The sequence below is a fragment of the Artemia sp. Qi Xiang Cuo genome, unplaced genomic scaffold (genome assembly GCF_049724085.1).
Source record: "Artemia sp. Qi Xiang Cuo unplaced genomic scaffold, ASM4972408v1 HiC_scaffold_3318, whole genome shotgun sequence".
In the NCBI taxonomy this organism is placed as follows: Eukaryota; Metazoa; Arthropoda; class Branchiopoda; order Anostraca; family Artemiidae; genus Artemia; species Artemia sp. Qi Xiang Cuo.
The window spans coordinates 24989-47696 of NW_028300710.1; the positions used below are offsets into that span (position 1 = coordinate 24989).

General features: G+C 34.3%; 1 protein-coding gene across 1 annotated transcript in view; it reads left to right on the top strand.

Annotated features, from left to right (window-relative positions):
- The window catches only part of LOC148938419 (glutaryl-CoA dehydrogenase, mitochondrial-like), a 63912-nt gene that overhangs the window by 22560 nt on the left and 18644 nt on the right, over window positions 1-22708 (top strand). The window contains exons 7-8 of the mRNA XM_089107807.1: window positions 1347-1576; window positions 14543-14703. Coding sequence (XP_088963933.1) covers window positions 1347-1576; window positions 14543-14703 — 391 coding nt within the window. The remainder of the gene's footprint in view (window positions 1-1346; window positions 1577-14542; window positions 14704-22708) is intronic.

Here is a 22708-nt window from a genome sequence, read left to right on the forward strand (position 1 = left end):
AGTAGGACCGTGTTTTTTTGCAATCTGAAACATTTAAAAATAAAACACTTTTATCACTATATACTAAAAAATCGCCGAATATCTTGGGTCAACAGAGGTACAGCCTGTCTATACCTAGAAGTGTGGGCTAGAGGAGTAGGGGAGAGAAGACACGGGCCCAGGGACATTATTTCATGTCCATCATCTGTATAATATTTATTTAGCGTTCCGATTTTGGAGATTTATGGTGCACAACTTGCCATAATAAGCAAGTTACTTTGTAATAAGCAAGCTCAGAAACCGTTAAATGCTAATTTTAATGACAGTAGAAAGATGGGGCAAGGGAGGTGGAGGGTGCCCCCAAGGGTCCCATTGTAGACTCTTCACTCGCGAATCGAACGTCTTTGTATGACTGGTATTTAAACAAGGTCTAGTATTTCTGCTTTTTATTAAAATACTTTTTTTTTTACAAATCTGTTTTAAATGCGCTATTTGGATAATTTGGCACCCTCACTCTTGAGATTGTACTTATCGTATTATCAGCGAAGGTTCGTTTTTGGGCCTGTTAATTGATCTGATTAAAAGCTGCAATTTTAGAATGTCTTTCTGATGTCTTCCGGGGCAGTGGGGACGCCCGGAGGTCAGTTGGACTTTGAAGGTGTGTCACGTTGGCCTTCTATCGGTTTTACCCTTAATGTGCAGTAGAAGTGAGCATTTGCGATTGAATGAAAGAACCCTTCTCGAAGTCATTAAGACCACCCGTCCTGTACCATAACCCTTACAAAGAAACAAAAACGAGCGAATAGACTATAATAAATGTGAGCCACGTCGGTCTTTAGTTAGGCAGCGCTATCGTGGTGCATATGAACACCGTTTTGGATTGAGATCTTTGGATGACTGTAAAAGCAGTAATCTTGTTCATCATGTCAAAATTTCGTATCTTCTACACTACCCATACAATCGATATCATATGCTGTCAGTTAATATGATTGATATCAGGGTATTAAATAACCTTGAGTATGAAAGCACGAGTCTTAAATGTTAACCCCGAACAAGCAATGTCTTTTGTTATCCGCAGATTTTGTTCTAAAATTTTGAACTTCAAACTCCTTTTGATTTAGCCTATCAACTGGTATTACTTTATTTTTTAATTCAACCAAAAACATAAAAAAAATTGTATGAGTTAATGATGGCAGTCAGATTGATTGTAGAAGGACCACTTTTGAAACTCGTTGTGTTTATTTAGAACATATTCCATAATAAAAAGACAGGTTTAAAAAAAAAAGAAGCTTAGTGTGGTTTGCCTGTGTTTCTTTTTTCATATTATAGAAAATCTTTATTATTTACTCAAAGGAAAACAATTTCAGGGTCCTTTTGGCTGTTTGAATAATGCCCGTTACGGTATCTCTTGGGGAACATTGGGTGCGGCTGAATTTTGTTTAACTACAGCTCGTCAATACACCATGGATCGAATTCAATTTGCTCGGCCCTTAGCTGCTAATCAACTAATGCAGAAGAAGATGGCGGACATGCTAACTGAAATATCACTTGCTCTTCAAGGTTGTCTCCAAGTTGGACGTCTTAAGGATCAAGGACTGTATGTTGGATTTCTTTGTCTCCTGTGGTATTGACGTAATAAATTCAATGGAGGGCATTTACCAGTTACAAATATTTTTCAAGGCAAACGTTTTTTGGTTGGGTGGTTCCTGCTAAGCTAGAACTTAGTTCTTTTTACATTCTAAGTAAAAATAATTAAATATAAAAATACTATAGCTTCTGGTTTCATTTCTTATCGGTTGAATGCTTTCTGTAAAGTTTAATTTCTCAAATCGTAAACTGTTATGAATTGTTGTAATGTAGCTGCAAACTATAGTACTGAAATACATATCTGTAAAGAAAGTTATGTTGCTTGTAATTTCACGATTTTTGGTTGGATGCTTTTTGCAAAGCTAGGATCTCAAATTAAAACATTTAATGTGGGACAATTAGTAATTGAAATTATACTTGTAATTTCATTTTGTGGGTAAGTTGGTTCTTGTAAAGTGATTTTTTTTTTTTTTTTTTTTTTTTTTTTTTTTTTTGTGCGTTTTCTGTATGATTAAAATTCTTCAGATATCCCCAGGTAACTTATTGTAATTATTATATAAAGCACTACAATTTTTATTTTGAATGGGCTGCTTTCTGCAGATCTAAAATTGAATTTTGCAATTGTGTGCATTAAAAATCAATTGGGAGAAAGCTTAAAAAAATTTATGTTGCTCGTTCTGAATTAAACTTATAGAGCGTCACTTAACTAAGACAAAAAGGAATACAAAGAAAATATATCGTCTTTTTAATCAGTTTTGAATAAATGTATTGAATGTGTGAAGGAAAGAGCAGTATAAGAAAAACAAGGACGCTTTAAAAAAACTAATTCGCATGAATCAGGATAACTTAGGAGAAAGTACAAAATAAATTTTTTAGTCGATCATTCTAAATTAAACTTATAGAGTGTCAATCAACTAAACAAAAAGAAATCGAAAGGAAAATTATCATCTTTGTAATCAGTTTTGAATTAATTTGTTGGATGTATGAAGGAAAGATCACCTTGAGGACCAAACGACGAAATCTGCGGTTAAAAGACGTGTGAAATCTGCGGTCGGAAGAAAGGTGACAGCGAGCTTCAATAATTGTGTTTTTTCACGGGTGACCGTATTGAACCTATGGTCCCATAATATCGGAAGAAGGCTTATTCATAACATCCTGCTAAGTTCCCATGAAAAATAAATTTGTATAAATCATGATAAATTAGAAGAAAATGAAGTACAACGAAAAATGTGGTTAGGAGACATGCGACAGCGAGAATCACGACAAATCACAAGTGAAAATAATGCACAACGATATATGCGGTTAGAAGACCCTATTATCTCTTTAAACGAGCAATAATTGTGTATGTAAGTATTTATTTTTCTTGAAAGCGGCTCCATCTTTTTTTTTTTGGAAAATTGGCATCCTGGGATTTTCTAGCCTAAAATAACGATAATAAAAACGATGTTGGTCACGAGATTGAAAAATTCGTTAAGAACCTTAATTTGGAAAAAATCATACTTGACATCATGTTTTAGCATATTTCTAGAGCTTACATACTTTATTTTTGTCACAGGAGTGGTTGTATCGTTTTCAGTGTCTGTGACGCAGGCAAAATTACACAAGAAACATAGCTGAGTGTAAAATACCATATGTAATAAGTCTATTGGCATAAAATGTTTTCAGCAGTTTCATAATACCTAGAGGACAAATGAATTACCTAGACCGTGAAGAACAAAGAAATCCATGGTTAGAATACCAGCGACAAGTGCAACGAGTCAAAATCAAAAGTAAAGAGCAAAAAAGAATCCTGTTAGAAGATAAGCGATAGCGAGCGTTAAGCGAGTCAAAAGCAAAAATGAAGAACAAAGAAATATGCGGTTAAAAAACATACGACAACGAGAAACAAAACGAATTAGAATGAAAGTGAAGCACATAGGAATATGTGATTAAAAGATATGCCACAACGAGAACAAAGAAATATACGTTTAGACCATAAGCGGCAGCGAGAATTACAAGCGACGGCGAGAATCAAAACTTGTCAGAAAAATATTAATTTTTGAAAATTGGCATCCTAGGATTTTAGCATCCGTGGTCTTAGAACCTATTTCCGTGAGTAAGAGTGATTTTGACTACAAACCACACTAAATTTGCTCTAACGCTAAGATCCTCCTCCCCTCTTAGATGTTGAAAAATAAATGTATTTGGTGTTTTTATTGAAAATATTTTTTTTTCTGCTTTTATTTTCACAGAAAAAATTGAAAAAATTGCTCTCCTTAGATTTTGAAAAAAATATTCTTGTCATTATTTCTTGACATTATTTCTGTGAATTAATGCCATAAGTGAGTCACTAGTTTTACACTGTTTCAGCATAAATTCTTTTTTTAATGTTTGTCCCTGCTGAACAAGTTTCTATAAGATGGTCCCTACTTGAAAAGCTCATGAATATCATTGCTCAACCCTGCAAAATATATTGTAGCTTGAAGTGCCATTATAATCTGGTCGAAATTTTAATAAGCTATTCCTGTAACAGAACTTTTTTTATGCAGCCAACTGTTAGAAGTCTGCTCTCAAACAAATAAAGCTTAGTATTTTTTATAGTCGTTTAGAAGTTAAATCATAGTTTAGCACGTTTAAAGTTGCTCTAGTAGAAAAGCTCTGGAAACTGCATTTCCCTGAACTTCAAATATCTGGAATGTAATCTCGTACTATTTGTGACAGTTGTCTTAGATCAATTGATATTGTAAGGCTAATCTGTAATGAGAAGCTGATATGTTTTCGTTAAGAGCCGAAAGCAATAAACCAAAACGACAGGAAATGGATTTGGCTCACTCTTGCTACAAGAGGAAATCATTAGTTTTCAATGCACTTCGATAGCTCCTTAGTTATGTCTGCTGTTGCATAAATTATACAAAAAGAAACCTAAAATATTAACTTTTATGTACTTATTTTTTTTGAAATCTTTACAAATTTGTCCTCAAGAAAATTAATAGTATGCCAAACGACGGCTCGTGTTCTTTGTGTTAATTTCATTTTGAAGTATCAATCCCTGGTATAAAATTAGTTTTCATTGTTATTGATGCTTTTAATGACTTAACCTTGTTTGTACTCCTTATTACTCTTACTTTTAAATTGTCTTAAGGGCGGTAATGGTAGAAGTATCCCGTGACTTTGAACCATATAATACTTAACAGCTCACCTCATTTTCTATGAAAGCTATTCTTTCCCTTTGTATTGGTTGCGATTTTAAAATTGAAAATGGAAGTTAAATTTTTCTTTAGTTACTTTGGTCTTACCGCTCGCACTTTTGATCCTCTTCATGTTTTTTATCTGATACTTTTTTCTTTGTGAACGACGATTTTCAAAATCGAAAGGGAAGATCGTCTGTTTTATATTGGTTACTTTCAATTTGTATTGGTACCGCTCACGGTTTTGATTTTTCTCCTTTCTTGTTTTGATACTGTCGGTCCCAAAACGAAAGCCGAATGAAACTATGGTTTATACTTTTCCAAAAACAAGCATTTTCTTTTATGGTTTAAAAAAAAGAAAAAAAGGGCAAAAAATGGCAGTGTATAGTCCAATATTGGGAATCATGGTTGCTCTCCCATGCATCTATGCAAATACGATCAGTTGATTTTTGAAAAAAAATGGCTCATCCGCATTTTTGTTTTCGACCTTACGGCATACCTTGCAGAATAATCGGCAGTCTCCCAATTAGTGGCTAGTTTACACATTTTGAGGCCTCCATTTCGTGACCAGAATAAAATCTTCCGCTTTAGTCACCTCTTTAACTATACTGCATAACGAAATTATGTATTGCTCAATATTTTTTAGTATAAGTACAGTGTTAAAGTATTGCAGAAACCAAAGTAACTATGCTCGATTACAACATGTTATACTGGAGAATATTTTAATGTCTTGGGAAAAATCCTTTCTTAGTTACTTTAATATCTAGTAATAAATAATCCCGATTCGTAAGTGATGAAAATAAAACAATAAAAAAACTAACTCATATTGTTTGGAAAGCCTATTTTGGCAGCCGTTTCCTGTGTCTCTTATAAGTAGTTAAAAGATTAAATGCCTCGTTTTTAGAAGATTCTGACCCGCTAGTGCTAAAAAAAAACGCAAAAACTAATTCACATTTACTTCGGAAGATCTATTGTGGTAGTCCTTTCCTGTGTTTTTTTTACAAGTAGTCAAAGGATTAAACTTGAATTCTAAATTAAACCCTCGTTGTTGAATTTTCAGTTTCCAACCTGGATTTCAACGCTAGAAAAAATTTACGCTTTTTATAAGGCTCCAGTTGTATTACTGCCCGATAGGACAGGGAAATACGGGAAGGAATACTGAAGCCAGAAATGTACGAAGAAATTATGGACAAGGAAGAGGTGCTCTGCTGTTCCTGACATTGCATTTACATTCATGCAGTTCTTCTTTGAATATATCACTTCTTGATCTCTGAACACCAGAAATGAACTCGGTTGGCTATAAAGTTGGAATCCTTGAGAAAATGCACTAAACTCCGAATCAAAACACACATTGCAAAAAGAGCATGAAACAAAAATTAGTTCCTGGATTTGAAAGTCAAAAGCCCAAAAGGTGCTTTCTGGTAGAATTCAATCTTCTAGTTTCCAACACCAGGAGAACTCCAGAACTAAAAAAACAAGGCTTTAACTCTATCAATCAGCTATTCTTAATAATTTTTTATTCTTTTTTATCTGTTTTTTATCTGTCAGCCTTTAGAGTACTTCAAACCAACCTTAATGGTTTAGATAATGCCATGATTGAAAAATTGATATTGTTCTTATGCGAAGAGGTACTCTGGCAGACTCGCTCTATCAGAGGAGCATGACGGAAAGTAAAACTTGCGTATCTGCAGAAAAATGAAGGGATAGATGGATATCCTCTAAAGTTTTCCTGTAATGGTTTCTTGTTAGAGTTTCTAGGATAAAATTCATGATGGTTGATGATTCATGAGCAATTGGACCATGATACTCTGGTAATTGTTTCCACTTGCGAAAAATGATTGGATATGAAACTATTAATTGTTGTTTTTTTAATTTGTGTCATAGTTGCAAAAATAAAATATTGTTTGCAAATTTGTTAATGTTGAAATTACATTTTAAAAAATGACATCTTATTCTGCCGTAAGATAACCGGAATGTTTTGACGTGTCAAAAATGCTCTTGATGTTTTAATGTGACTATTCTGTGTACAGAGGAAACGTGCTTGGGTTTGTGCATGAGGTGTGGGGAGGGGGAAGGGAAGAAATTCTGACCGTATATTAACGAAAATCCATTTCCTTGTTTGTGAAAACTAAAAAACTTTTCTTCTTTAAAAATAAATGTGTTTCTCTATGTTTATATTTGTGCCATTATTGTGACAACCACAAAAAAAGTATTCTATGAATATTTAATTTCAAGCCAACGTGTTTTATTTTGGCTTCTATGTAAGAAGAGCATAGTTGTCGGAAGTTTTTTTTCATGTGTCGAAAAGTTAGATGTTTTTGCGACTTATATTTGAGTTGCTCAGTTTTCCTTCTTGCTTATCGTCTGGATGGGATTTAGGGCAAATAAAAATTTTGTGTATTTGATGTCTACACACATAAAAAAAATACATGTATTTAAAATATGTAACATATATACTTAGTGAACAGTACATAAGTTGTGTTTTAAACGTAATCTGTATATCAGCGGCAACGCTGTAGCGTTGCCTATAGTAAAGGCCATACGGCTCCAATGTTTTTTTATTATTTTTTTTTTTCCAGAGGCACTTCATATGGAAGGGGTCGTCGTAGAAGCTTTGAAAGGGGCTCATTCGATTGGAAATCGAGAGTTCTAGTGCCCTTTTTAATAGTCAAAAATGATTGGAGGGTAACTAGCCCCCCCCCCACACCCATCATTCCCCCAAACACATCCAATCAAAATTTTGAGAGTTATTTTGTTCAGCGTAGTCGATTTCCAGATATAAAATACATTTTGAAGGAGGATACTCCCCCACAACCCTCAGGGCAAGGGTTTTAAGTTATACCCGGGGGGTAGATAAGGTTTTTATAGAAGGTGTTGTCGTAGAAACTTCAAAACAGGCTCATTCGATTGGAAATTAAAGAGCTAGTGCCCTTTTTAATAGTCGAAAGTGATTGGAGTGTAACTAGCCCCCCTCCCCCCCCCCCCACGCCCATCATTTCCCCAAACACATCCAATAAAAATTTTGAGATAGCCATTATGTTTAGCGTAGTTAATTTCCAAATAGAAAATATATTTTTGAGGAGGATACTCCCCCACAACCCTCAGGGCAAGGGTTTTAAGTTATGCCCTGGGGGCATATAAGGTTTTTATAGAAGGCGTTGTCGTAGAAACTTCAAAACATGCTCATTCGATTGGAAATTAAAGGGCTAGTGCCCTTTTTAATTGTCGAAAGTGATTGGAGTGTAACTACCCCCCTCCCCCCCCCCCCCACGCCCATCATTCCCCCAAACACATCTAATCACAATTTTTAGATAGCCATTTTGTTCAGCGTAGTTGATTGCCAGATAGAAAATATATTTTTGAGGAGGACACTCCCCAACAATCCTCAGGGTAAGGGTTTTAAGTTATGCCCTGGGGGCATATACGGTTATTATAAGAGGCGTTGTTGTAAACACTTCAAAACAGGCTCATTCGAATGGAAATTAAAGGGATAGTGCTCTTTTTAATAGTCGAAAGTGATTGGAGTGTAACTAGCCCCCTTCCCCCCCCCCCCCACGCCCAACATTTTCCCAAACACATCCAATCAAAATTTTAAGATAGCCATTTTGTTCAGCGTAGTTGATTTCCTGATAGAAAATATATTTTTGGGGAGGATAATCCCCCAAAACCCTCAGAGCAAAGGTTTTAAGTTATACCCTGGGGGCATATAAGGTTTTAATAGAAGGTGTTGTCGTAGAAATATCAAAACAGGCTTAATCGATTGGAAATTAAAGGGCTAATGCCCTTTTTAATAGTCGAAAGTGATTGGAGGGCAACTAGCCCCCCCCCCCCCCCACGCCCATCATTTCCCCAAAAACATCCAATCAAAATTTTGAGATAGTCTTTTTGTTCAGCGTAGTTGATTTCCAAATAGAAAATATGTTTTTGAGGAGGACACTCCCCCAGAACCTTAAGGGCGAGGGTTTTAAGATATGCCCTGGGGGCATATAAGGTGTTTATAGAAGGCGCTGTCGTAGAAACTTCAAAAAAGGCTCATTCGATTGGAAATTCAAAGGGATAGTGCCCTTTTTAATAGTCAAAAGTAATAGGACGGCCACTAGCCCCCCCCCCCCCCCCCCGACCATCATTCCCCAAAACACATCCAATCAAAATTTTGAGATAGCCATTTTGTTCAACGTAGTTGATTTTCAGATAGAAAACATGTTTTTGAGAAGGACCCTCCCCCACAACCCTCAAGGCTAGGGTTTTAAGTTATTCCCTGGGGGCATATAAGGTTTTTATAGAAGGCGTTGTCATAGAAACGTCAAAAAAGGCTCATTCGATTGGAAATTCAAAGGGATAGTGCCCTTTTCAATATTCGAAACTTATTGGAGGGCAACTAGCCCCCCCCCCCCCCTACGCCCATCATTCCCCCAAAGACATCCAATCAAAATTTTGAGATAGCCATTTTTGTTCAGAGTAGTTGATTTCCAGATTGAAAATATATTTTTGAGGAGGACACTCCCCCACAACCCTCAGGGCAAGGGTTTTAAGTTATGCCCTGGGGGCATATAAGGTTTTTTTTTAAAGACGTTGTCGTAGAAACTTCAAAACAGGCTAATTCGATTGGAAATTAAAGGGCTAGTGCCCTTTTTAATAGTCGAAAGTGATTGGTGGGCAACTAGTCCCCCCCCCCCCGCCCATCATTTCCCCAAACACATCCAATCAAACTTTTGAGATATCCATTTTGTTCACTGTAGTTGATCTCCAGATAGAAAATATGTTTTTGAGGAGGACACTCCCCCACAACCCTCAGGGCAAGAGTCTTAAGTTATGCCCTTGAGGCATATAAGGTTTTTATAGAAGGCGTTGTCGTAGAAACTTCAAAACAGGCACATTCAATTGGAAATTCAAAGGGCTAGTGCCCTTTTTAATAGTCGAAAGTGATTGAAGGGCAACTAGACCCCCCCACGCCCATCATTCCCCCAAACACATCCAATCAAAATTTTGAGATAACAATTTTTTTCAGCATAGTTGATTTCCAGATAGAAAATATGTTTTTGATGAGGACAATCCCCCCAAACCCTCAGGGCAAGAGTTGTAAGTTATGCCCTGGGGGTATATAAGGTTTTTATAGAAGGCGGTGTCGTAGAAACTTCAAAAAAGGCTCATTCGATTGGACATTCCGAGGGCTACTGCCCTTTGTAATAGTCGAAAGTGATTTGAGGGCAACTAATCCCCCTTTCACGCCCACCTTTTCCCCAAACACATCCAATCAAAATTTTAAGACAGCCCTTTTATTAAACGTAGTTTTAAGTTCTGGAAATTAGGTCTTTTAGGATTGCAACTCCCCCAAAGCCCTTAGGGCAAGGGTTGTAATTTAAGGATTCTCCGAATCCTTCATATTATTTCTTAGAGAAGGGATGCTCGTATAAACATTAGAGAGGGCTCATTTGATTGAAAATTGAAACTTCTTGTTCACTTTTTAAGAGTCAAAAGAGATTAAAGGGCAACTAGCCCCTCTCGCTCCTCCAAGCCCTAAATGCATCAGATAAAAATTTTGAGATACACATTTTGTTAAAATAGTTCAAATTTCTTATAAAAAAAAACTCTGGTGTAGAAACAGCCCTCCAGGGCCCAGGGGTAGGCGTTGTAAGCAGTGCCCTGTGGCATCACTTATTAAGGGGGGGTTTATAACTTATTGGAAGGGGTTTTGTATGGGAAGAACACATATGAAATCTATTATAATTATCCAATTATAATGTTAAAATACATACTCTATGATAGATGCAAAATTGCTTTGGCACACAAATTCCTATTAAGGTCAATTCCAAACAGTCGTGATCCCTTTGTGTCAGCAAGTGAAATGGTCTAAACCCCCTTATTGGAGCTATTTTTTCAATCCATTCATTGTTGTCAATCGCTGTCCACAAGTTATGCAAGCTGTCTATTGTTCATATATAAGGTTTTTATCAAAGAAGTAATCGTATAGACTTTGCAAAAAGTCTCATTCGATTTAAATTGAAAGTTCTAGGTCCGTTTTTTAAAGTCAAGAATAATCGGACAGTAAGCACCTCCCCATGCCATAAAAACTTTAAACTTTTTGAAATCAAAAACTAAAAAAAATTAATTTAAAAAAAACTTTCCGAAAAATAAGTTTTTTCAAAGAAAAGTGAAGGACATTTTAAACTTGATATCAGGAGACACAAATACCTTTTTTAATTAAAACTAAAAATGACTAGAAATTACTATTAAAGAATAAATGAAACCTAAAACGAACAGAAATTAAATAAACAATTAAAGTAAAAAACACACAAAATGTAATAACATGAATTAATAAAAAGATCTTAAACCGAGTAATGATTAAATTGAATATGAAAATAAAGATTAAAACGAAAACAAATATTTTGCTATTAAATTATAAATGAAACTTAAAAGGAACATAATTTAAATAAACAATCAATGCGAACAAACATACAATATATATTAATGTAAATCAATAAATAAATCTTAAAAAGAGTGAAACTTAAATTGAATATGCAAATCAAGTTTGAATTGAACAAAAATAATGACAAAGAAGAGTTTGGGCATCACCTCACTGCGGAAACCTAAAACCTACTGCGTCATTGGAGCTTTACTGAAAACGAATTATATTGCAAATGATTTCTTTTGTGCTTAATATTGAAAATAAATATTAAAATTACAGTAAAATTTTGAACTGATGAGCTTTTAGCAATTAATATCATTATGCATCAAATATTCAGTTTAATGTATTAGTTCTTTTCAAGATTGGTCAAGACAAATATAGTTTCACTACAAGCAAAATTCGGATACTGCCCCATTCTTTAACAGTTAAAACCTCAATCCGACTGCCCAATTGGCTTTTCATGAGAGCCGAATTGCTCGTATTATTCAAATGTGTTCTTTTCCACGTCTTATAATAATGAAAATAAGAATAAAAAACACTGTGAAAAAAATTGTTGAACTGATTTATAAGTCAACAGCCAATACCATCACAGGTCTAATGTTCAATTTGATTTTGTTTATGCTTTCCAAGACTGTTCAAGACTCATATAGTTTTGCCATTTTTTTTAACTCTGCCATTTTTTGTAACTAATCGTGTTAGTTTGTTATGAAAACATTCTGTGGCTTCTAGGCATTTCTATTTGAGCGGAAAACCGCACCTCAAACTTTGTGGAACATGCATTTTCTTGCATGAAACACCAAAATATGATAAAATGTCAGGTTTTGGAGTGTTCCATCACTCGCAAGCAAGTGCCATTGGTATTTTTGAATCTGCATGGTCAATTTAGGAGGTGGAGGGTAGGCTAAGTCTCGTAGCAGCGCCATTCCGTCGTGGTATGGTTCATATTTTCAACATCTGGCGCCCGGACTATCATACAATCTACCAAGCATACAACTACCCCAAATCAGTATCAATAAATAAATGAAACCCAAAACGAACAAAAATTAAAATAAATATTAGAGTCAAACCCAAAACGAGCATAAATTAATGTGAGTAAGGTTCAAAACCCCTATGCTTTCTAAAAGCCAGAATGTAATTTGTACTTAAGTGAAAAAAAAATTCAAATGAGTTTACTGAAAAAAAAAATGTGCATTGTCAATTTAATATACATATGCTAATATTTATTCCCTAAAATCTTAATTAATTTTTGATTTCTTAAAGTTACAAAAGTGAAAATATTTCTAAGAATTGTTTTCAGTAAAGCGCCAATGACGCAGTAGGTTTTAGGATTCTGCAGTGATACGATACCCAAACTCTTTTTTGTAGTTATTTTTATTCGATTCAAACTTGATTTGCATATTCAATTTAAGTTTCACTCGTTTTAAGATTTATTTATTCATTTACATTAATATATATTGTATGTTTGTTTGCATTGATTGTTTATTTAATTTCTGTTCGTTTTAAGGTTCATTTTTACTTTAATAGCAAAATATTTTTTTTCGTATTAAGCTTGATTTTCATATTCAATTTAAGCATCACTTGCTTTAAGATTTATTTATTCATTTATACTATTACTTGTTGTATGTTTTTTGCTATGATTGTTTATTTAATTTCTGTTCGTTTTGAGTTTCTTTTATTCTTTAATAGTAATTTCTGGTCGTTTTGAGTTTGAATTTTAACATGTATTTGTATCTGCTGAGCTTAAGTTTAAAATGGCCTTTAATTTTATTTGAAAACTTATTTTTCGGAAAGTTTTTTTTAATTAATTTAATATAAATGTGTATCTAATTCCTTAAAGTTTTATCCTCTTAGTTTTTCTCTCGTTTCGTTAATGTACATAATTTTTTTTTCTGTTTATCTGATAGCTTCTGATTAACGGGTTAACTATTTATCTTTTTTAATAAGCTAGGTGGGGAGGGGAGGGGGAAATAGATAAACGTTTTCGCTCCATTATCATCAATATTTTCTATCCGTAAACTTAATAGTGACTGTTTTATTTTCCTTAAAGAATTATGTTTTCATTTGCTTTTAATGTTTCCTAGTGTTTAGCTCCTTGCATTCGTGTCACGAACAAAATTAAGAGGCTAAATGGATGTTGACACAAGTTTTGTGAATTTCTTTTCTTGATGGAAACAAGAATGGTCTAGGACCAAAGAATAAAGGCGATAAGGCGAGCTCAGTAAATGGAGCTCTGACGCTGGTTTAGGGAATATCTTTCTAAATAAGAAAAAAAAAGATTTCTCCCGTTGTGTTGTGAAAAAAAGAGAGAAAAAGAATTAAGATATAAAAGCATACCCGAATAAAAGCGTACATTGATTTGGTCAAGTGTACAAATCAATGAATTTTTTTACATTGATATGGAGATTCAACTGCATTTTTTTTTATTGGTCACAGTCTGTTGCAGGATGGTTTGGGTTTTCTGTCTGAAAAGGCAACAATTTGCCAAAAAGCTTTAAAAAAAACATTACGAAGATTTTGTAGGTGCAAGAAAAATATTACTACATTTTCGAATCTAGCATACAAAATTGTGCTAAAAAAAAATTCCTGAATAAGAAATGTTCTTTTTAATCTATAAACACCAAAATTAAACTTACTTAAACTTTTTCGCGGGACCAATGGTCTTCGTAGCGCAGGTACCAATTTCCGGATTTTCTGCCTTCGGACTGGAGTACGATGCATGGTTGGGGCAAGTCATCCGACGCTTCCCCTGTTTTCCCCCCAAATTTTTCCAGGTACTAATTTAGAGTTGGGTCTACTCTGGCTGAGCTCTCAGGGTCACGCCATTGACCCCCATTCCAAACAAAATAACCAGCGATTTCAAGATTTCAAGTCTGGCGCGCTAAGGAAATAGTCTAGCTAAATAGGTAAAAAACTGTTTCCAACTTATAATTATGATAGACCGCCTCATTAAAATGTTGATTGCTCGGAATATTGTTTAGTGACATTTGTTTATTTCACTCAGCACTGTAGTGTATGGAACAGTTGAAGAAATAGACACGGTCCTTTACTTTTTGGCTGGTGGGAATTTAAATAATAAATGCAAAAGGTTGTCAAATAAAATGCTGCTAGTTATGAACAATTTAATTTCTGTTCAGTATGTACGTAAAGTAGAGCGATTAAGTTAGCTCACACATGCCCTCACGAGCGACAAGGACTATGTCCATAAATATTACTACTAAATAGCCAATGGGTGAGACACCCTTGACGTGGATTGATAGATTGCATGATATTAAAAACTCCTCAACTATATCACATCAAAATTGACTGATACGAGGTACGAGGTTTGAACACCCGCCCAACAACCAATTCTGGACTTGAAAGTGATAATTAAGCCCCATTTAATATCTATTATGTTTTATTTCAGAGCTACTCCAGAAATGATATCCCTGTTGAAGCGTAATTCTTGCGGAAAAGCTCTGGATATTGCCCGTACTGCTCGGGACATGCTTGGAGGGAACGGAATTTCCGATGAATATCATGTTATTAGACATGTCATGAATTTGGAAGCAGTTAATACTTATGAAGGTAAGCTCATTCTGTTGCTACTAACATGTATTAGTAAAATATTCTCAGCCAAATGACAAATACAAAGAGATTTGTAGGTCTTAATAATGGGGATCTGTAGGGGGGAGTGTCTGTCCCTAACTCTTCCCGAATGCTGAAAAATCCTGGTTATCTTGTTTCATTTTTTGGTAATTTTCATGACGAGTATTCTTGGAAGGTAAATTAAAAGAAAGTACATGCAATAAAACAGAAATATATGCTAAGTATATATATATGCCTGTATATATGCTAAGAGATTAGAAGAAGCACAAATTAATTAGTCTGTAACAGTATAAAAAGAACCGAAAGGGAGGGAGAGAAAGAAACAGATTTTTAGTGCAACACTATATAAAGGACGGAGAGAGAGAGGGTGGAGTAGAGGGAGAGGAGGGAGGGAGGAGAAGTTAAACCATTAATATCTTGATGTACTTCTCACCACCACCATTCTAGCAGAAGAGTAGGCATGTTTGACCCTGAGTTTAAGTGGAAAGTTAGGCTTGTTGTGCCTTCTTTAAATAGAAAACAAGCAGTGATTCTTAATCTTCATTATTTGAGGCATGAGGTTGTTAAAAGCATTTTAGTAGCTTTCAGATAAATGGACCCGCATTCAGTTGGAATGTGGTAGGAGGGCAGCTACATCCAACATAATGTTAATCACGGAACTTCAGTCTATTAACCTCCACAGCTCAGGCAATAGTCGGCTTTAAAATTTCGTTGTTCAGGGATGTCTTTTCTACTTACTCACGAGGATTGACTTGTAAGCGAGAATCGTTAAGCCTGTTCTTCTGAGGCTACATGCTCTGGCTAACTGGATTACCTTTTATTCGTTTCTATATTTTAGAGTAAAGAAATTTGTCTTCGTGCAATTTTTACACAACGGTCATAAATAACAAGGCAATGCAATGACATATTTTTCTTAATTATAAGTAGTGTTTTTGTTTCAATCGATTTGATGCAATGCAACAATGTGATAGGTTTTATGTTACCAATATATAAAACTTATTACCATCTTATTAACTTATTATTAAATAATTATTAAATATTATTAAATATTATTAAATATTATAAAACTTATTATTAAATAATAATAAGTTATGGTACCAAATAATAAAACATTAGCTTCTGTATATGATGCTTTTTTGGAACTAAAGCGTATTTTGAAACTATCTATAAGAAATATATCGTATGTGTTTCTTTTTTTATTTATTTTTGAACGAACTCTTCTTGAGGCATATCATTCAATTTTGTTTGTGTTTTTTTTTGGGGGGGGGGGTGAAAATTATGGCATTGAATTCATGGCAAAAAAAAAATCAAAATGTTGCTCCCACGGAACTCTCGACGGCGAAGCAGACAGAAGTCGCAGCAATATTTGAACCTTCCTTTCCTTGTGTGTTTTGTTACAGCTTTAGTGAATTTGCTAGCAAGGTGCTTGGCAAATTTCCCAGGAAGGAGTAGCCTCAGAGCAGTTGAACCTCTGCTAGTGATGGTGGACCTCTTGTTATCTAGTTTCTGTTTGTTCTAATTTTAAGTTGATCACTCATTTTAATTTTAGTTTTTCTAGTTTATTTGTTTATAGTAATTCCTGTTTGTTTTAAGTTCCTCCTGTTACGTTACTTTATTTATGCTTGTTTTAGGCATTATTTTTCGCTCTTTTCTTTAGGCTTTTGTGGGGAAAAAAGAGACGATTGAAAATCAATTTTTAGTAGAAAAATGCATTACACGCTACGACGAAAAAGCCATTAGTAAAATATTGGCTAAGGGAGAGGGCAGTTGGGCCCTTCCTTCCTCGTCTATCTTCTAATGGCATAACTCCACTGATAGGAATGTCACAGTAATGTGGAGAGGGGGCTGGTTGATTTGGGAGAAAATCTCTGTGTTTTTTTTATCTTTTTTAAATAATGTACTCTGAGAAGTGTCAAAATTAAAACTAGGGTATAAGGTTGAAGCAGAGGAACTATTTGGCTTGTTGTTTTTTTTTTCAATTTACACATTGAAGTTATATCCATGCAAATTAGTGCGATTATAAAATCTTCCCTAGTGATGCATGACGTTATGATGAAATCGTCCATTTTTAAACACGGTTTTCTTGTCGTTTTTCAGACTTCTCGAAAAGAAAATTAAATTGATTTTGTTTGTGCCAAAAAATATGTAAACAAACTGATTGAAACATGATAAAGTGGAAATTTAAAGCTTTTATGAATTTCATTCTTTTTATCAGTAAAGCCAGTGAAGTATTTTTTTTTATGAACTATTCTGATTCTGGGTCATTCTTTTCATTATCACTTTCTTTAGTTAGCAATAAAATCAAACACGATAACGTGGTGCAAGAGAAGTCAGGGATATGAAGTGGAAGTATGATAATTCTGTCTCCATTAGAATCGTTCCCATTTTTCACAGAATAAATTGTAAATATTACTCTAAATCAGATAATCCATATATGAAGACGCAATTAAAAAGATTAGAAAGTTTGTTGATAAATGAGGTAGAAACGAATGTATTTGTTCTTATTTTGAAATTATTATGCCTGTGGATGAAATTGCTTTTACTAGCGCTTCTATCACTGGTAATATACCTATGTTTACTGTTACTACTGAGATTGCAAATTAATTTCCTAGAAATAACAAGTCATTTATGGTTTTTAATTTTGGCTGACCTTTTTTCGCTATTTCGTAGAATAAATTTTTAGCGTCTTATAGCTTTTTCTTATCATTGTTTTTGCTTCAATTCATATTTCAAGTAATTTCTAAAGTAGATATTTTCCTTCTGGTTTAATATCATATCTTTGAAGATCCGTAAATTCTCCTGAGAATAAATTGCTGTTTTCTGTTTCCTTTGAATTGGAGCGTTGAAAATTGTTTGCGTTGTGTCTCAATGTTGCCCGACAAAGGAAACATTTACAGAAAATATTTAAACCTTTGTTTAGTATTATTTTAAAATCTTCATCCACAAAACAGGTTTTTCAAAGAAAAGTAAAGAGCTCCATCTAATCAAAAATGAGCAGAAATAAAGTCAAATAATCTTGCAAGTGTAAAACTACCACAAATCACCATCAATCAATAAATGAAACCCAAAGCGAACAGCAATTACAATAAATAACCTAGTAAAGCTCAAAACGAGCAAAAATTAACATGAGTAGGGTTGACACCCCCCCGATGCCTTCTCAACACCAGAACATAATTTGCACTTTACTGAAAATAAAATGCATAAAAAGTATTTTCACTTTTTTTAGTTTAATAAATAAAAAATTATTAAGACTTTCATGAATAAATACCAGTATATATGTATGAAACTGGCGTTCCACGATCATTTGTTTTTTTTTTTGCTTTCGAAGTTTATATGACCACCCTTTTCCAATAGAACTTTATATGCCCCAGAGGCATAATTTACAACCCTTGACATGAGGGCTGTGGGCGTGCTGTCATCTTCAAAGACATAATTACTTGACCTTTCAAGTACGCTGAGCAAAATGGCTATCTAAAAATTTTAATTGGATGTGTTTGTTGAAATAACGGGCATGGAGGGGGGGGGAGTTGTTGTCCAGGGCACTAGAACTTGCAATTTCCAATGAAATGAGCCCCTTTCCAAGTTTCTACGACAACTTCTATACGAAGTGCCCTGGTCTGAAACATATATATATATATATATATATATATATATATATATATATATATATATATATATATATATATATATATATATATATATATATATATATATATATATATATATATATATATATATATATATATATATATATATATATATATATATATATATATATATATATATATATATATATATATATATATATATATATATATATATATATATATATATATATATATATATATATATATATATATATATATATATATATATATATATATATATATATAATACATTTTGCCCACATCGGTCTGTTCTTAGACAGCGCTATTGCGCTGCCTTTGATTTAGTCCACCCTCTAACTACTAAAACAGCTATGCAGCCAGACTGGACTGAGAAAATCACAATATGGCTACATTAATTCAAAAGAGATCATGTAATATACTGTTTGAAAATGAAAATTGTAGCTCACCCTCCCTCAAACTCAGTATAATGTATCGATTGGTCAGATTTCTTTCCTGGATCTTTTTTGATTAAGTCTCTGTTACTCTTAAAATGTTTTATGTCTTCATTTCTCAGTTTTAGAAATATTTGGAAATCGGAGCTGTAAAAATTACTGATCGAATCAATCGGAATCCCAGGACTTGTTTGCCTGTTTTCCGCTTTCACGTAATTTCTGCAATGCGACATAAGCTGTACAAAAAGTATGATTTTTTTCGCGGTACGAAAAGTGTGGCTTTCTAGGGCTATAATGAGAGGAAGGCTGAGATGACTTGGGCACGCTTTGCGGATGAAGGATGATAGATTGCCAAACATTGTCCTTTTCGGCCAACCGCATTCTACTTTAAAACCAAAGTTAGTACAGTTTTCCCCAATATTGGAGTTACTAAAACCTACTGGAACCTGAATATGCAGGATTTTGAGTATGTATGATTGGAAGGGCCGATTTCAGGTCCCTGTGTCCCCCCTCCCCCACACCGCCTAAGATGAAGCAAAGACAAGGTTTTTCATTTGAGTGAATTTAGTCTCTTTGGGAATAAAGCGAGAGGAAGGCAATATAAGGCAAACGGCAGGAATTTGAAGCTAATGAAATATTTCCTTGCTGAATGTTTGTCATTTTGATGCTACTATGTCCTATTTCAGAAGGGCACCTGCAAGGGCTTGTCAGATGTTGTAATATATATATATATATATATATATATATATATATATATATATATATATATATATATATATATATATATATATATATATATATATATATATATATATATATATATGTATATTCTATCTTTATCTATGAGTAATAATTGTGTATGTATGTATGTATCTTCTCGAAAACGGCTCCATATTTTTTCGGGAAAATTGGTATTTTGGGATATTCTCGCATAAAAAAACGATCTAGATAGGTCAGAAGCACTGTATGAAGATAATATAACAGTAAGTTCACCGTAGATGATTTCTGGCGCTTCATTCTCGGTGCGTGCAAACAGCTCCTCCCTCTTCCTCTTGCATTAGCGGGTTAGTATATATTCTTTAATCAATGAAAAATGGTTCGAAATTGTATTATTCGTAATTGCGAAAGCATAAAGAAACTTGGTGAGCCGGCGAAGTGGTTTACAACTGTCCCCTCTCAAAGGTATGACTTAATTTATATACAAATTATGACTTAATCTATTATTTATATACAGTGGACTTAACTGAATGGCCTATGTAGGATTTCTAAAAAGGGGGGCGGGGGATTGATGAAATTTGTGAAAATAATAAAATTTCGAGTGTTAACTTCTAATCAATACTGCAACAGGGAAATAGCCGAAATTTCATAGTGGAGTGGGATCCAAGAAGTGGCGGGAATATTTGAATTTTGCCGCAAAATATTTTACCACAAAAGGGCAACATAACAGTTTTAGTATAGATTATCTATTAGGTCTCACAACAGTCTATGGTTATAGATAGTAATATTGCGTATTGGAGCGTCAAAACTTTTTCTTATTGTTTTTTTATTGGTAAGGAGATATGTCCCCTTTTAATTTCCATTTTATTTTGTTTCCCTTTTAATTTCCGTTAATTTTCATTTAATTTTTCCTCGTTTATGCTCTTTTTTGGGCCATAGAAATGTCATTCGAAATTTGATAGAAGATCTTTTTTTTTCTTCTAATAAATGGTGGAATAGCTGTGATAGTTATCATTTTTTTTTAATATATTACACGCCGTGATTTATATTTTCTCAGATTGTAGTTTGTGTGTGACTTGAAAAAGGGTAATTACCTGTTTTGGCGGAGAGCCGAGATAAGAGCTAGTTTGGGGGTGTACGAAATTTTTTGTATCAAATTCTTAGACGTTTCCTGAATGTTAAAGAATAAACACCTCTGTTTGAAAATCTTTGAACTTCGTGAATTTAGACAGCGATAAGGATTCCCGATGAGACCAATTTTTATTTATATATATATATATATATATATAAACAGCTCCTCTCATTTGATCTTCCATCAGCGGCCCAATTACCCTGGAACACGTATTTTGGCTGAAACTTTCTCAAAATGCCTTTGAAACCAACTCAAGACTTCGAAATATACTTGTAATTCCTAAAAAACATCTAATAATAACATTGCACTTCTAATTACCGATTTTCTTATATGTATTGGAATAAATTAATTTAAAATTAGATTATTTAAAATTGCCCCGTCTTATGCGCCGTCTTAATTCCCAACCTAATTAGCGGTGTTTCCCAAACCAAGTGCTTCGGGAATTCCTCAGTTGTCCAGCTCACGTTCGTTACCAAGCTTGACTTCGATCAGGCTCTCAAGTTTGGAATCAAAGTGGAATACACCATGTTTTCTGTGTCAAAGCCCCTTACAAAGCCGCTGCAGTGCTATAAATGTCAAGGTTTTGGTCATCGTGCAAACCAGTGTCAGAAGGACACTAAATGTAGCAAGTGTGCCGGTGATCATAGTTACTCCGAGTGCACCTCAGACGTGCTCAAATGTGCCAACTGCGGATCCAACCATGCAAATGACTGCTTTCGGTGCCCGAACCTGAAAAATGCAGCTCGTGGTACAACTCCAGACCAAGCTGCGCCGAAGAACTCAAATCGTAAAACGGCTTAATAAATGGTGAAGTACTTGTGTTCTGTCCAAACATAAACAGTGGTAGAGAAAAATTAGACATACTTCAAATAGTTTATGGTGCTTTCGATATAATTTGTGTTAATGAGCATCTGCTTAATGAAGATATTAGCACAAGACTGATTACTTCTTCTGATCATCAGTTTTTTATCTGCCCAGCTAAAAGTACTGGGGGTCGACCCTCGGGGGCTTAATGATAGCTGTTAGAAATAAGTATAGATGTAATCTGTTTGAGTCTAATGATATATGTATTGCGGTAGAATTTAGTGGTTTTATTGTTGTTTGTGTGTATATGCCTACAAATTATAGAAATGACCGATCGAGTCAGAAGTTTGCGTCTGCTTGCTCGTCATTGTCGAAACTACTTGAAAGAATAGCTCCTACCCCTAAAGCTTGTGTTATTATGGGTGATTGTAATACGGACATTAATGATAATACCATTGGTCGCTCACAAATGTTAAATGCTATATTGCCACAAAATTTCTATTGTCTAAAGAAGAAAAGATCATTTACCTGTGTACAGAATAGTGGTAGCACTTCTGATCTCGATTTTGTGTTTACTGATATGGGGAATCGCCAGCGGCAGATAGTTAATATTTCTGACGACTTTATTTTAAGCGACCATTTGCATCTTGAGTTTCATCTACCACTCAGTTCTTTTGAGACATTTGCTCCTTCTAGAACCAATTGGTTCACTAAACAGAACTGGAGTCGTATTTATATATTTACTTACCAGATGTTACTTGATTCATACTTAGATGAGATAAGGGTTCCGTTTCATTTGCTTTCGCGGGTAAAATCTGACCGGCTTCTCGATTTGAATTTTATTTGCTAGATTTGATGCATAGTATGAAAACGGCTGCATCTGTTGCAGTTCCTGGAAAAAATAAAGCTGAATACCCGTAAGAGAGGCTGATAAGATTTTCCTGGTTTGAAGGTTGAAAAGTCGCCATGTGTTTTGGAGACAAATCTGGGATGTTGTGAAAGACCACGATCAGGATGGGTTCTCAAAATTATGAAGTCGAATAAACACCTATATCAAAAGAAGGTGAAATCCTGGAAAAGATGTCGTGTTAAGGAGCTATCGCGGGAAACAAAAAATAATCCTCATCAGCTATGGCGAGAAGTGTCTAAACTTATCCGTTCTACTTCGTCGCCGCCCGATAGCATTGAAATAAATAGATGGTTAGAACATTTTTCTTCAATTTTTGCAGCTGATCCTCCATCATTAGAAAGTAATTTCCGGGACATTTTTA